At 56.3% G+C, this 15,855-nt stretch overlaps 1 protein-coding gene across 1 annotated transcript in view; it reads left to right on the top strand.

The window, feature by feature from the left end:
• The first annotated feature begins 2,362 nt into the window (after nucleotides 1-2,362).
• The window catches only part of UMODL1 (uromodulin like 1), a 63,123-nt gene continuing 49,630 nt past the window's right edge, over nucleotides 2,363-15,855 (top strand). The window contains exons 1-2 of the mRNA XM_082393529.1: nucleotides 2,363-5,423; nucleotides 8,893-9,135. Coding sequence (XP_082249655.1) covers nucleotides 5,069-5,423; nucleotides 8,893-9,135 — 598 coding nt within the window. The 5' untranslated portion in view covers nucleotides 2,363-5,068. The remainder of the gene's footprint in view (nucleotides 5,424-8,892; nucleotides 9,136-15,855) is intronic.

Raw genomic sequence — 15,855 nt, 5'->3', positions numbered from 1 at the left:
CACTGTAGGCAGTACAAGAAACAGACGATGCGAGAGAATTTCCAAGTGAAAGTGAGGGAAGGTTTGCAAAGAAGCCAGGCAGGGCCAGTGCCGAGTGCGGACAACAAAGTGTGGGCCGCTGGTGAGTCGTCCCTGCAGGGGAATCACCCAGATGTGGCTGAGACAATACAGCCCAAGTCCGTGCACCAGAGGATGGAAAAGGTGCTTTCCTAGTGGGATGAAGGCGTTATAGACCCATTTGATCACGGCTGGCAGAGCAAGACTGTGGGCTGGGCTGTCAGCGGGAAATGCCCAGGGATGAGACTTATCAGTCACCTCTGGAGACATTTCCCGAAGCTGCAGAAAGCCCCCATGCCTGGAAGGCACAGAACCTGACTGTGTTACTTTAGGTGGATGCCTACACTTCCTGAAAGAATGAGCGTACCTGTCGCTCACAGACCCCACGTGTATCAAATGTCTCTCATTATTCACCCCAAATAAACTCTGCTGGAAGAGGGGTGGGGCTCGTGGGGGTGAAGAAGAGGGGAGGTGGGCAGAGGGCAGGGGGTGGAGGGAAGAGTGCCAGCTGGGGGTTCAAAGGAAAGGTGGGTGAGGCTCCGTCTCTGGCATGTGTGTCCTGGGGGGACTGGGGCTCCCTAAAACAACTGAACATTATTTTCTCACAGTCCTGGAGGCCAGCAGTCTGAAACCAAGGTGTCAGCTGCGTGGTTCCTTCTGGAGGCTCAGACGGAGACTCCTTCCCTGTCTCTTCCAGTTTCTGGTGCGGCCGCCAACGCTTGGCGTCCCTCAGTTTGTGGACGCATCACTCCAGTCTCTGTCTTGGTTACATCTGCAAAGACTCTATTTCCAAATAAAGTCAGATTCACAGGGACCGGGGTTTAAGACTTGGACGTATCTTTTGACATACGATTCAGCCCATTACACGTGGTCACCTTGTCCAAGGGCATCTCACTTCCGTTTCCTCATTGGCAAACCACACTGGGTCTGGACTGGACAAGAGGTTGTCCACCTTGCTGCCCCTTGAACGCCACCCCCGCACCAGGTGCCTTAAAGAAAGAGGGTCCTGCCCCTCCCCCAGAGGTCCTAAGCTCTTTCCTCAGCTAGGGTGGCGACTGGTATTTCTTAATGAGATTCCCAGTAGTCGACAAACTCATCCTGGTTTTCACGGGACTTCCCTGGGGTTCGCAGTGAAAGTCCCACATCCTGAGAAGTACCTCAACCCCGGCAAACCAGGATGGTGGGTTACTCCATCCCTAGGGCAGGCAGGGGTGAAAGCCACCGGAATTGACCCCTCTGAGGAGGGGCAGTGAGGCAGCCACTGGGGACGTCACCCCACCTGCCACTTGCTTGCTCCTTCCCTCTGCCTCGGTGGTGGCTTTGCCCAAAGCAGAGGGTGTAGCACACCTGCCTCCAGGCGCTGCAGTTGAAGCTGGATGTCCATTTAGAGGCAGCCGGCGGGAGCAGAACGTGCTCTGGGCACGGGTGACCTGGTCCCTGGGCGGCCTCTCTCCCTATACCTCCTCACCTCCTAGAGTTTCGGGCGCCTCTTCTGTGTGTCTGTCACTGTGTGTGTGTCTGTGTGTGCGCCTCTCTGTGTGCATGTCTGTGTGTCTGTGTATGTCTGTGTGCGTGTGCCCCGTTGGGAGGCATTTAGCTGCAAGGGAGGGGCTGATCCACACAGGACTGCGTCCTCAGAGGTTTAGAGAGATTTGGTGGGGGTGCTCAAGCTTTTGTGTGCCCCTGAGGGACCTGAGCCCCTGGGGACCCACCCCGAACAGCCTGAGAAGTTTGGGGCGAGGCTAGGAGGCGCCTGCACTTCCCTTAAGCCCGTCTGCAGGATTCGGATGTGGGTGGTCCTCACTGCCCCCCGGGAAACGTGGCTTTAGGTAATCGAGGTGACAGAGGGCAGCCTGGACTGGGTCAGAAGCTGGGCCAGATTGCTTAGGGTGTCTTCCAAATACAACATTTTTACAACTTCATCATGGCCGTCCATCATGGCTAGTGTCCCTGGAAAGAACCCCTTAGAGACGGGGGTGCCTCCCCACCTCCAGCATGGCCTCACCAACTGGCAACGAGCAGAGCAGTCTCCAGACCCCACGCTGTCCCCGTCCAGAGCCCCCCAGTTCCCCTGTGCCCCACGGCAGTTCTCACCTCCATCCCCACACCTCTGCAACCCAAGCCTCTTCTTCCATCCTCCCCTGCCCCCGCCCCCCGCCGGGCCAGGTAAGGCAGGCCCCGCACGGCCCCTCCCGCCCGCCCCTCTTGGATGGCAGTCGCCAGGGCTGCCCATGGAGCAGGATTCCGGGCAGCAGGCTGTGAGCAAGGCTGCTCGTGCCATCCCTGGCCCAGACAATACCTGGAGCCCCGCAATGGCCCTGCACGTCTGTCCCCTGGGACACAATGCCACATCCCAGGATGGCGCTGGGCACGTATACATCCTGGCCTGCAGGGTAACGACAGATGTGATTTTGTAGAGGGGTCTGTGGACCCACTGTTCATAGGGCCACAGAACTCAGAACCAGCGATGAGAAAGGCCCTTGGGAGGCCACCTAGTTCAATCTCGTCCTCTTCCAGAGGAGGAAGTGGGCAGAGATTGGCCCAGACTCTGTCACCAACGGCAGAGAGCATAGGTCGGGTCCGCGGAGACACCAGTTCCAGGGTCGGGGAGCTCAACCTCATCCTGCGTGTTTGTGCGTGTGTGTGAGCGTGCAGAGGTGTGTGTCTGTACGTACACATGCACATGTGAGCATCTGACTGTGCAAGCCTGCAAGTGTTGTGAGTCTGTCTACACACACGTGTGAGTTCACGGACACATGCACATGTGCGTGTGAGTGTGGATGTGTGTGAGCGATTGTGCATAGGTGAGTGAGTGTGTGAGTGTGCACATATGACTGCAGCCTTGTGTGAGTGTGTGAATGTGCCTGTATGTGTGTATACATATAAGTGTGAGTGTGAATGTGTCTGCACACATCAGTGTGAGTTTGTGAGTGTGAATGAGTGTGTGTGTATCTTTAGGTCTAGCCCGGCACCCTGCTGGCTTCCCCCAGTTCCCCAGTTCTTGGACACGGTGTAAGCAAGATGCTGGATTTTCTGTCCCAAAAGAGGGACCCGGGGGCTCTTTGCTGGATGGACCCGTGACCAGACACACCCAGAAATGACGTCCTGAAGGGACAACCTTCTCCCCGCTGGTTAGAGTGGACGGTTATTTCTCCTCAAAGCATTTGCATGGAAAAGTCAAATGTGGAAAATCCCTGTGGCCGTCATGCAGAAAAAATACGCTGCAGGGAAACACCTCGCTGTGGATGAACTAGAAACAACCCGCACGCTTACCCTTTCTATACCCGTAGGATATGAACGGGAGGGTGAGAGAGGACAGAGCTAGGAATAGGCTGCCAATTTCGAGGGTTTATTTTTTTAAATCATATGGTTTCGATATAAAGAGAAAGCATGATGTGACAACATTTTATGGACACTTTCCAAATAGCAGGAAGCGCCCAGCTGGTAAAATGTCTTGACTTTGCTCCCCTCTCTTGGAGCTGTGGCCAGACAGGGAGTGGAGTGGAGTGTGAAGAACGTGGGCTTCGGGGCTGACTCCCACTCATTGGCTGTGTGGCCCCTCAGACCCTCCGTTTCTTTATCTGCACAATGGGGATAAGGGACTTACTTCGTAGGGTGTTTCTGAAGATGAGAAAAAATGGTGCGTGCACAGGGCCAATTTTGAGTTTTAAAATATAACATTATCTTTGATTCCACCTTCATATTTTATAGAAGTGCTCATATGTTATAGTAGCAAAAGCTCTAAGAGATGATAGCATACTGTAATACAGATTCATCTCACATTTTAAATGTTCATATTTCCCTTAATTATAATACTTTTCCAATTTATTCTGTTAGAGCTAGTTAAATTTTATTTTTTTGAATATTATACTATAGCTTTAACATGTTTTCTTTTCTTATTGACACTTTTTTTTTTAAACCTCCTTTACAGCAGCAGAGTTTATGAGTCAATCCTGTAGTACTGTTTTTCTATAAAGGGTACTGTCTCCCAGGAGACTTGCACTAAGCCCCTTAGCTGCGTGATTATTTCCAGCTCCCTTTTTTTGTCTTCTTGTCCTGGCATCTGTGATCTAGTCATTAACAAGGCAAATGCAGCAGTTAATCATCTCAGAAATTAATCTCCCGAGAATAAAAGATGTACTGATGTCCTTTGGGAGTTAGGCTAGAAGGGCCCTTCTGGCAGAACTGTTTTGTATTTTGAACACAAGGGAATTATCCCTCTGAAACATGTAGCCAAGATGGATCTTTGTTACCCTACTTGAAAGTTTTCTCAGTACAACTAATGAGACCTTCATCTAATGTTAATAATTGTGCCTAGTCTAATGATAAAAATTGTACCAAACAATGAAAGACAGCCCAACAGAGGAATAAGGACGTGTCATCAACTAGGAAGTATTTGATACGAAATTTAAAAATCCAGTTCACACAACACACGATGGTTATGGAAATAAAACATAAATCAGCTATCATTCTGTCATCCCTCACCGTGTTTTAGTCCTCTGGTCCTTTCTGGGTTGGGCCCAATTTTATAGAATCGTAGAGTTGTTGTCTTTTTGGGGACAGAGCTGTAAGAGGTGCTGTTTTGATTTCACGTGGTGAGGTGCCGTTTCCACGCCGCTAAACGTCTTCATGGGGAGCACATCTGGGTGATGCTACATCCAGATGCTCTATAACAACTTACTCTCCCCTCCTCCCCCGAAGGCTCACTTCCACGCTTTGCCGGTTTAAATTCCGGCAAGTAATGAACCTCTCTGAGACTGCAGCTTCATGGCCCTCAGACCAAGCCTCGGGAAGGGATCACTGGGTCATAGGAACATTTTTATGGCTTTGATCTGTTCTGTCCAATTGTGTGAAGGATGCTTTTCTGAATCTGATGTACCACTTTGATTTGCTGCTGTTTTCTCCTGCCAGTTTGGGACGATAAGGTAAGAGAATACTTTGGACTTGATGGAGGGAGTCAGATTCGGGTCTGAAATGTGTTTTCTGCGTAACAACGAGATGGGACCCAGAGATGCAGCCTGGCAGTTGGGTACTCACCTTTCCTGAAAGATGCCATCTGCCTGGAGGGAGAATGGGCTGTGACACGCAGGTGCCCCGAGGGACACGGCTGCGGCAGTGGCGGGTGTTTACGAGCAGGCATAAGGGAACGCTCCTGGCGAATGCACCCTCTGAAGCCACTGCCACTGTCGGCGGCGCAGGGAAGGGAAGGGCCCTTTCTCTGGGTCCAGGTGGCCCAGGCCCCTTTGTGCTGCCGCTCGGGACAGGCCAGAGCCACTGCCACCGCCCGACCATGTTCAGGACCCTTGTGCGGGCGCTGCTGGTTCTGGTCACCGCCGTGGGCCCGAGCCAGGCCAGTGGCTTCACAGGTGAGGGGTCCGGGCTCTGTGCGGGGATGCCGGAGGGGCGATGGGCTGGGAGTGGGTCCCTTGAAGACGGCAGCCCTGCCGAGAGCTGGGCAGGCAAAGATGCACCTGCTTTGAGAGGCAGGGTCTGTCCCTTCTTGGCCATACTTTTTCATAACCACAAAAGAGGTGGCGGGAACGCTTCTGAATCACCTGGGGCTTGGTGGGGTTCAAGTGTGGATTCTGAGTCAGTGGGTCTGGGAGGGGCCCGGAACTCTGCATTTCTGCCGGGGGTACAGATGTTACAGGCCCGCTGGCCACGCTGAGAGTAACACATTCTTGGAGAGTCAGAATCGAACCCTCTGGAACCATGGCCCATTAGTCTTCAACTTACAGATAAGGAGAGGGAGACCCAGAGTGGCCAGGGCCACACAGCCGGCAGAGGGCAAGACTTCCACCAGGGCTATCCCTGCCTTTGACCCTGGCTCAGACCTCCTTTGCCCACCAGAGAGGGGGGGATCATGAAGTGGGGCTTCCCGCTCACCTTGGGCTCTGCCAGCCCCGTTTCCTCAGCAAGTGAGGATGCGAGTGGCCCATGGGGGACCTGAGGGACCAAGCACATGTCCAAGGCCTTTGAGAGACACATGTCAGCTGCTAAAAACACGTTGGATTTCTGAAGCCCCAGATTTCAGAGAATTGAGATTGCAAACCTTTTACATCATTTTCCTCTAGAAATCCATCTTATTCTGTTGGGAATTCAAACAGAGCCACTCTGTTTCTACCATCGGCTTCAGTTTTGTACTAATTTAAACATTTTTCACCCATGGGCAGGATTCTGTGATTTTTTTTTTTTAATGAATTGTGATTAAAAAAAAAACAACTTGATATTTCCTTTGGAATGAGTACTATGCAAACCCTACAGCTCAGTGGCAGACGAATGGGAATGTCTGGAAGCCAGAGGAGGTCTTAGGAGGCATTTCATGTGCGGGAGGACCCCGCAGGAGCGCTAGGTGGTCCGTCAGGGCTGCACATCTGTTTGCTCCCAGGTACCACATGCTCCGGTACAGGCGTGATTTCATTTAATTCTCCTACAACCTCAGGCACAGCTATGATTTTACAAATGACAAGGCTGGGGCACCGAGAGGGCATGAAACATGCTCAGAATCACACGGCTGGTATTAGTGAAGCTAGTGTGAATGCAGTTCTGACCCTAGAACCCACCAGAGCGTTAAGATTTTCTACCTCTGGGATTAGAACCCAGGACCCCTGCCTCCTGTGCTCCTGAAAGGATTTGTTGAACAGCAGGGTCTGCTAAGAGGTTTCTACTGCGAGATCTGCCAAGAAGCCAGGCCTGGGGAGGACTTGGTGGCCTCTCATAGAATGTGAAAAACAGAACATGGAGATCCAAGTGCAGTTTCACTTGGAAGAAGGAGCGTGTGCGCATGCGTATGCACACGTGTGCATGTTCTCTCGAACACATGCACGGCGCCATCGCTCAACTAGTGACCACGTTTCACTGTGGCGTCTTCTCCAGCCCCTCATCCCAGTCACCTCTAAGCTCTGGCCTCGGAAGCCGCCTTCTCCTGCCCTACCCCGCCCAGCCAAGGGCCTCTTGTTCCCTCCCAAAGCTTCCTGGGACCCGCCCTTTGGTGAATACAGGCCGGGTCTACTCCCACAGGCCCTGCCACCCCAGGGGAGGCCACTACGTGGCTTGGGAGTGGGCTCGCTCTGGGGCGGTGGGCTTCAGCACCCAATTCTGCCCAGAGTAAGGCTGCAGGCTCTCCCAGCAGCCTGGGCGTGAGGGCTGGCTTGGCCCCATTTCTTCCTGGGGGTCACCAGCCCCCAAGTCTCGCTTTCTGCATGCTTGTGGGGGACCCTGAGGCCAAAGGTGGAAATCTTCAGGAGTGCTGTCCTGGGGGTGGGGATGAAGATGATTTCTCCTGCGCCCTCTGAGTTTCGCCCCAGAAATCCACCTTCTCACTGAAGGGTTTACACTACAACATGGACGCCCTACCCAGCGGCTGTACAGGCTCGTAAGGCTTAAAGCTCAGAGCTTGAGTATCGGAAAACGTGAATTACATTCAAAGCATTCATTCATCCTTCACTGACAGCCCAGGAACGCAGCAAGTCCCACGCTGGCCGCAGATGTGGGAGGCACCCCACGGCCCTCCTGTCAGTTCCCTGGGGCTGCCTCGGCAAAGCCCCACAGACTGGGGGGCTTAGTGGTAGAGATTTATTTCTTCACAGTCTGGAGGCCAGAGGTTCAAGGTCAAGGTGTTGGCAGGGTTGGTTCCTCCTGAGGCTGGGAGGGAGAATCTGTCCCAGACACATCTCTCCCCAGCTTCTGGTGGTTTGGGTTGCTGATGATTTTAGTGACCCCTGGCTTGTAGATGCATCACCTTGATCTCTGCCTTTGTCTCCTATTGCATCTCCCTGTGTGCATTCCTGTCTCTGTGTCCAAATTTTCCCTCTTATAAGGGATGCCAGTCATACTGGATCAGGGGCCACCCTACACCAATATCACCTCATCTTAACCAATTATGTCTGCAAAAACCCTTTTTCCAAGTACAGTCACATTCTGCGGTACTGGGGGTTAGAACTTCAACTTATGAATTTGGGGTGGGACATATTTCAGCCCTCAAACGGTCCCTGCTCTATGAGGCAATAGAGGCTCCCCGGGCAGATGGGACACCCCAGGACCCCGTGGCAGGTGGTCCACGACATAGGGGTCTGAGGATGATGAAGGTAGTAGGTGATATGGGGTCTCGAGAACCAAGTGATAAAGCTGATAAAGGCCATGGACACCTGTGCCCAGGAACGAGGCTCCAGGTGAGAGACACCTAGGGCCTGAAAAGGCCAGCTGGATGTCCCACCTCGGGCACTGTGCCCTCATCTCCCGCCGACCACAGCAACGGTCGGACTGAACTTTACCATCTATGAACCTCTCATGTGTATTTGACTTGTGTGTTTATCTTTCATCTCATTCCAAAAAAGGGTGTCACTGCCAGCGTGCCCAGCGCTTAGTGGGCCTTCACTATGTATTCGCTGAGGGAACCGCTGTGTTTTCACGTCGCACGTGACAGCCCTTATTGTGGAGGTACGAGGTGTGCGCAGGGCTCTCCAGCCCGCAGAGTCAGAGAACACGCAGCAGAGCCCAGGACACGAGCCCCAGAAGCTTGGTTTCTCTGTGTCCCCTGCAGTGTACCGTCAGACCCCTGGGTGCGGGGAGCAGGGGTCGGGCTGGGGTGGCATCTCCTGCTCTTTGGAGGAGGATTTCTCAGCAAGCAGGTGTCATGTTGCATTCCTTGAGTCTCTGCTACTGTATCGCCTTCTCGGATACGGGCCGGTGGGCAGATCCCAAGGGGTCCGCCGTGTGTGGGCGTCTTGTTTCACCTGCTCTTGCAGAAGCAGAGGACTTGCAGAGAACCCCTCAGATTGGTTTGATTCTGGCATTTTCCCCTCTCGTTTCTCCATCCTCCTCCCTCCCTCGTAGAAAAAGGCCTCTCCCTGCTGAGCTACCAGCTGTGTAACTACAGCGTGAGCCAGAACTTCCAGAGCGTGGAGGCAGTGCACACGTCCCACCTGACCTACGTTCCCTGCGGCTGGTGGGTCCCCTGGCGGCGCTGCCCCAAGACCGTCTCCCGGACCCAGTACGTGGTGGTGGAGGTTCCTAAGTGGAGGAACGTGACCGACTGCTGCGAGGGCTACGAGCAGCTGGGCCTCTACTGCGTCCCGCGTGAGTCCTGCCCGGTCTCGCGATAGTCACTCTTCACGGCCCCTGAGCTGACTAGATCCTTCTGGAACACTGGTTCTCAGCCTCAAGTGTGCAGCAGGGTCATCCAGAGGGCCAGTCTAAGCACCGGTCACTGGCCTCACCCCAGATTTCAGGTCCAGCGGGGCAGGGGTAAAGCACAAGTTCCCAGGTGACGGTGGTGCTACCGGCCCGAGCCCCGCTCTGGGAACCTCTGTTTTGGGCGGTGGCTCTCAGACCCGGCTGCACACCGAAGTCCCCGGGGCAGCTTTAAAAACGATGATGCCTGGGTCCCCCTTCAGGCACTCTGATGGATTCAGTCCGGGGCATAGCTTGGGCCCGGGGATATTTCTTAAAGCTCCCCTAGCAATTCTAACAGGCAGCTGAGTTTGAGAACCGGCACAGCGATCTCTTCTGTATTGGCAGCCAGCCTTTTCATTCTAAAGGCTGTGAAACCCTAGTCTGAACCCCAACCTGTGAAAGAGATGGAAAGGGTCCCCTAGGGGCCCCCCTAACTGTCCAGAGGTCCCCAAGGCCTCTTACTCCCTCCGTGTGGTTCAAAAGACGCTTGGGGCGGCGACCAGCACTGCTGAGGCTGTCCTAGGCTGCGTCTGAGGCCGGGTGGATGGGGCTGTGTGGGGTTCAGGGCTCAGCCTCTCGACACGGAGGGAACTTTCCAGAAGGCCTCTTCCGGGGGCAAGGGTGCAGGCATGTGCATGTGTGAATGCGTGGGGGTGGGTGGGTGGTGATCGTTTGAATCAGTTTCAGAGCTGAGATGAGTTTCTGAACAGGCAGGAGGCCCGCCTACACCCACCCCGTGGTGGAGGGGAAGTGGGAGGGGTGGCAATAGGGCGCCCTGAGACATGAGGCTGCCGCCTCTGAAATGCAGAAAGCACCAGCTCGCGGGGTGTGGGAACGGCTCCCGTGACCCGTCCATCCCCGAGGTCCCGGGCAGCAGGACAGCCGCAGGCTAGGGCGTGGACGCCGCACACGAGGGGTGCCAGCCCCCCAGCCCCAGGGGCTGTCAGATGTAGAGTCTTGGGTCCCTCAGACCCTGCAGACGGGCTGGGCCTGCAGTTATCCTGAGCGCATCCTCGCTCAGCCTCCAAAGCCCGCGGAGTACGGGATGGCTGACGTGTGCACTCATCCAGCCCAGAGGGCCAGGCCCAGAGATGACCGGACAGCTCAGGGTTGAGCAGGTCACAGGAATACATCTCTTCTGGGAGTGTTAAAACGACACCACGGCCACCAATGCCGCCACCACCAATAAAAACCAGGAAGGGCCAGCTGGCCTCAGGTCCGCGGCTGGGTGCCTGTTGTGTATTCCCGCTGGTGCCCTGAAGGGACACTTGCAGGGGCGGCGCTGGGTCTGAGGAGTCCCTTCCCCTGGTGACCACGGCCCCCTGTCTGCCGCCCCCGTCTCCAAGGGCCCCATGCACAGCGGGAGCTGCCCCTGCCCTGGGAGCACGCTCTTCTGGGGCTGGGGGTCCCGGGTCGGGGAGGCCTCAGGCGGGGCGCACGGCACTTGGTTTGGAGCATCATATCCTGGTAGAAGGAGGGGGCTGCCCTAGCCCTCCCGCCTTCCCCCGCAGAGGCCACACTCTCCCCACCTGCTGTCGGTCTGTCATGGGGCTGGTGAGGTCACAGGTCCGGAGGGCCGGAGGGGCCCCCAGGAGAGGCTGAGCCCCCCAGCCCCGCCCAGCCCGAGCGGTCACCTTTCTGTGCGGCCTGCTGCCCTCCCCCCAGGAGAGAAGGCGGGAGGCACCTGCCTTCTGGGAAGCAGGGAAGCAGGAAAGCAAACTCGTCTTGCTCCCAGCGAACCAGCCTCCCGTGGCACTCAGCCCCACTTTTAAAGTGTTAGCGCCTTTAAATAGGAGCTCGCCAGGCAGGAGAGGCCCAGAACATTCTAGCTAGAGTCTCGTGGGCAGATCTGCTCTGTGGAAGCGCAGGTCATGGGGCGGCCGGTGCTGGGCGGGGGGACGGGGTGGGAGGCGCTGGGGGCGAGGGGAGGAGGACTCACCCTGAAGGCCCCCAGGCCCGGCAGAGGGGGCTGAATTGGGGTGGGGTGGGGTGGGGTCCACAGTCCCCCACCAGGCCTTGGAAGGGTCACTCTGGAAGCAGCGTGGAGGGGACGCAGGCAGGAGCCCAGAAGGAAGGAGAGGAGAGAGGAAAAGGGGCCTGTAAAGGCCAGCGGGAGATTACTGGTCGCTACCAGAGGGGAGCAGACGGGGACACAGACCTGGGGAGGCGGGTGACTTGACCAGGATGGCACAGACCTGGACCCCCGTCGGATTCAGTTGGTGACGTTTGAGGAAGGGGCTCCGGCGCGCGTGGGAGGTGACAGGGAGGAGGAATATCGAGGCACAGAGCCCACCGGACACCTGCTCGGGGAGGTCCCGGCTTGCTGCCTGGGCCCCGCTTGGCACTGCAGCTGCTGCAGGACTGCCCTGTGACCGCCGGGGAGGGCATGGGGGCTGCAGCGCTTGTTCCTGCGGCTTGGGAGGCCCCCAGTGAGCCTCTGTCTCCCCCCACCTCCGAGCTCAGGGACACCACGTGGGCAGCTGGAAAGTGCCTGGTCGGAAGTATTTACACCACAGGCACGGGAAGCTCAGCTTTCTCCACACCTTCCTGGCTCCTCGGATCAAAGCTGGTTCAGAAGTGCCTCATGACGGCCTGGCTCTTTGGACCCAGAAGTGAGAGGTCCCTGTAAGTGATGCGCTGAGACCCACTGGTTGATTGGCACAGAGGAGCCTGGGGCCACAGCCTGGATGTGGCAGCCTGGGCACCTGGGGAGGCGAGGCGGGAAGAAGGCACTCACCTCCGGGTCGCCTGGGGGTGGGATTTCTTACGTCTCAGCGACCTCAGCTCAGCGGTCTCATCCCCGGCAGCAGTGAAACCTCAGCTTTCCTTTCTTCTCTCTCCTCCCACTCAACAGTCAAGAACCCAAAAAAGGGAAGAGCATTACGAGAACACGTGATTTTTTTTTTTTCAGCCTCGATGACTTTTTCAATTTTTTTAAGTCCCACATTTGGAAGGCCATGATAAGTCATACATGATTTTCTTTAAGTGTATTTTTAAAATACAAAAACGAATACACAAGCAACGTAGAAAATTTAGAAACAGAGAAAAGGGAAATTGCCCATAAGTCTGCCCTCCTCCCGCCCCCCCCCCCCAACAACCCCCCTCCCGCAACAATAACCACTGTTAACATTTTCTTCCAGTTTCATTCAGGGCAGACCTTTTACAGAAGGGTGGTCACCCTGTGGGAGATGTTTTGTAGCACACTTGTACCCCTCGGCAATTTATCTGGAACATCTTCCGAGTCAATAAATCGCGTTCTCCAGCGTGATTTAATGCCCACAAGGCACTACTTCACAGGGCTGGATCAGCACTGAGCGATCTCCTACCACTTAACATCTAGTGGTTTCCAGTTTTTGGTTCTTATAAATAACGCTGCGATGAGTATCATATGGTGCAAACACTGCGGCACAAAAGTTGGAATACTTAGTCCGGACGGATTCCGCAGCGCAGACCCGAGCATCTCAGTGGACGCCCTCCACCTGCAGCGACGCCCCGGTTCCCGCACGGCCCGTCTCCTCCGCACGCTCACCTGTGCGGCAAGCCCAGGACCCCGCTGCGCCCGGAGCCTAACCCCAAACTTCCCTTCTCCCAGGCCGATGGCCAGGGCCCCTTTGAGGAAAGAGAATTCCGAGGAAGGATTATTATCTGATTATTCCAGAGCGGATCCGATTCCCCAGCCCTAGAGAGTGCTCAGGGCTGTGGCTCAGACAGAAATCTCCGCCTTATCTCATTGAACCGTGACTCACCTGGGGCTGCCAGGCGCTGGGCAGTCCTGGGTCATTGTTTGTGTCGAGTTAGGGAAGGAGAAGAGGATTTTTGACTTTCTACCAAGTTGGAGCTGTTTACTGTTCTCTCTGGCTCTCCGTAAGCCGGCCAGCCCTGGGGGAATGGAGGGGGAACTCCCAGCAGCCTCCCTATTAACACGAACTTTAACTCGAAAGCACTTCTGTTGTGATCAGGTCACTGTTTTTGCAAGCCCGTTTTTCCTGGTGGCTATTTTCCTTTCATTTAGATAAACCTCTTGGTTTAGAATAGTTTTCGATTTCCAGACAGAGATTTGCAAAGGCAGTAGAGAGAGTCCCCCTTCACCCCTCTCCCAGGGTCCCTAATGTTAGCTCTTACATTACCAGGGAGCATTTTCCCCAATAAGGACCAACGTGGGTGCATTACTGTTCAATTCTACTCCACACTTTATTTGGATTTCCCTTTTTTTCGCCTAATGTCATGTCTCAGTCCCAGGAGCCCATGATACATTTAGTCTCAGGTTTCTTAAGCACTGAGGTGGTTGGTTTTTAATGGGAGAGAAAGCAATGTACTCCCAATCCTTGGCTGGTGGCCCTCCAGGGGTCTCAGCATTTCCATCCCAGCACAGCCTCTCTCGGGCTGCACCACGTGCCTGCTCTTCCTGCCCCCAAAGCTGTCCCTGCATGGCCGCCTCTCCAGGGCGTCAGACATCGGAATAGCCACCGGGACAGCTAGGAAGTGAGGCGGGGGCCAAGGACAGCATGGAGAGGAGAACGCTCTTGACAGTGACCGCCGAGCCCGGGCTCAGCTTCCGCGAGGAGAGAGCTGACGGGGACCCTGCGTGCATTTCAGCAGCTTTACCTTTTCTCTTCTCCTCCTTGGCCGATGCAGCTGCCTTGGTGATGTGTTCCCAGCAGGAGGGGCCACCACCTTCTTTCTGGCTGTGAAGCATCCTGCAGAGACTCTGGGGAGCCCCAGAGGACCACCCTTAGGACCCCGGCCCCTCGGCTCTTCCTTTCCACCTGGTGACCCCACGCATCTTGGGCTGGCCCTCCCCAGCTCTGAGGGTGTGTTTCCAGAGCATGGCTGTCACGCCTTCTCTGACTTTCCTGGAGTCTGAGGAGCCCAGAGTGGCACTTCTAAATGTCACGTGGGACACAGAGCTTTACATGGATCTGGGCAGGAGGCAGATGGGTTTGAGTGACCCCCAATCAGGCCTGGAGCCCTCATCCCCCGGTGGGTGGCCAGAGCTCACACAGGCCCTTCCTCAGATGCTGATGTTGGGGTCTTGCCTTCCTTGTGCTCCCTCCCTGCTGCCCTCAGCCCCTGGACGCTCACGGCTGCCCAGCTTCCTGTATCCCATGCTGCCCTGAGCTCCATCCACCGCTGGGCCTGCACAGACCCGGCAGGGGGGGTCAGCCCTGCCACCCCCGATGCCCAGCCACTGAGTGAGTGTCCGGCAGCATCAGCTGGCACCCTGGCCACCTCCCTGCCGAGAGCAGCACACCCGCTTCCCCCGGGTTCCCGGTCTTCTCTCCCTCCTCTGTGCTTTCCCCTCCCCTGAATATCAGCACCCTGGCTCCCGGCTAGTCCCCCTAGGAGCCCCCGGATTCTCAGATAGTTCCTGCCTTTCTCAGATCTCTGAAAGCTCTTTGCTTTAGAAGCCCACACCTTCGCCAGCCCTCACCACATCTGGCTGCACATCCCCCGTCGTCTTTGCCTCCTGCAGGCTCCTGTCTGCACGTCTGCATCGTCTGCCCGGAGCTGCGTCCCACCGAGCACGTTGTGAGGGCTGGCCCTGGAGGTGTGAAGCCCACAGCCCCACTGACTGACCTCAGCGGACCTCCCGGGAGTTGACCAGGGGAGGGGACAGGGCCTCGCTGCCCCCCATCTCCGTGTGCACCTCCAGAAAGCGTGGCAAACTTCACATCTGCACGGCCAAACCCTGGCTCCACCCGAGGCCGTTCTTCCTGCAGCTTCTCCTGGAAATGGTGCCAAGTGGATGCCCAGGCCTGAAGCCTTGGAACCGTCTTGAAGCTTCTCTTTCTTTTGCACCCTGTCCTGTCTGTCAGCACGTCCTGCGGGCATTGCCAGCTACAGACACTCAGGATCGGAGGCTTCCCGCTGTTTCCACCCATCACCCTGGTCCAGCCTCCACCAGCTCTCGCCTGGACCATCACAATAGGCTCTCGACAGGCGGCTGTCTACCCCAGCTGCCAGAGCGCAGCAGGGATGAGCAAGTCAGGCCGCCCTCAGGGCAGCTGTGGACGCAGGACAGGGAAGGCAAGGAGCAGAGGAAGGGGGCGATTTCACGGCCTTGGCCATGGGGTCGGAAGGTGGTTCGTAAAGCCCCAGGTACCTGGGGCTTTGCATACGGGGTGCGGCAGCTCCAGCCCCCAAGGGCCACCTGAGGATCCTAGGAGATGGGGACACAGAGCTTGGCAGAGCAGTGTGAGAGTCTGGGCAGGGCACCACAGTGTCCCCTTCACCACGGACCTGCCCCAAACCCCCAGGGCACCCACCTCAACATCGCCGGGGTCTTTCCGTGGCCCAGCCCACCTGCTCACCCACTACGCCCTCACCAGCCCTGGGGGCCTCCTTCTCACCTTTGGGGGGCCCGGCACATTCCCACTTCCCGGGCATCAGGCTACAGGCTGTCCCGCCAGTGCCCCGGCCCCTGCAGAGACCCCTGTTCAGGGTGGCCTTCCCTGCCTACCTGCCCCTGGGCCCTGCCGTCTTCCCTGCAGCTCTCGTGCATCGGAGCTTTTGCAGGCCTATTGGCATATTGGTCTCTGTTCACCGGAATCTAAGTGTCCTGAGGCAGGGACTTTGCCTCTGGCCCACTGCTGGGTCCCAGGCACCTTGCTTTGTGTCTGGCAC

The sequence above is a fragment of the Balaenoptera borealis genome, assembly GCF_965194805.1.
Source record: "Balaenoptera borealis genome assembly, chromosome: 5".
NCBI lineage: Eukaryota > Metazoa > Chordata > Mammalia > Artiodactyla > Balaenopteridae > Balaenoptera > Balaenoptera borealis.
The sequence above is the reverse complement of the archived record's forward strand: the minus strand, read 5'-3'. Positions and strand labels throughout refer to the sequence as shown.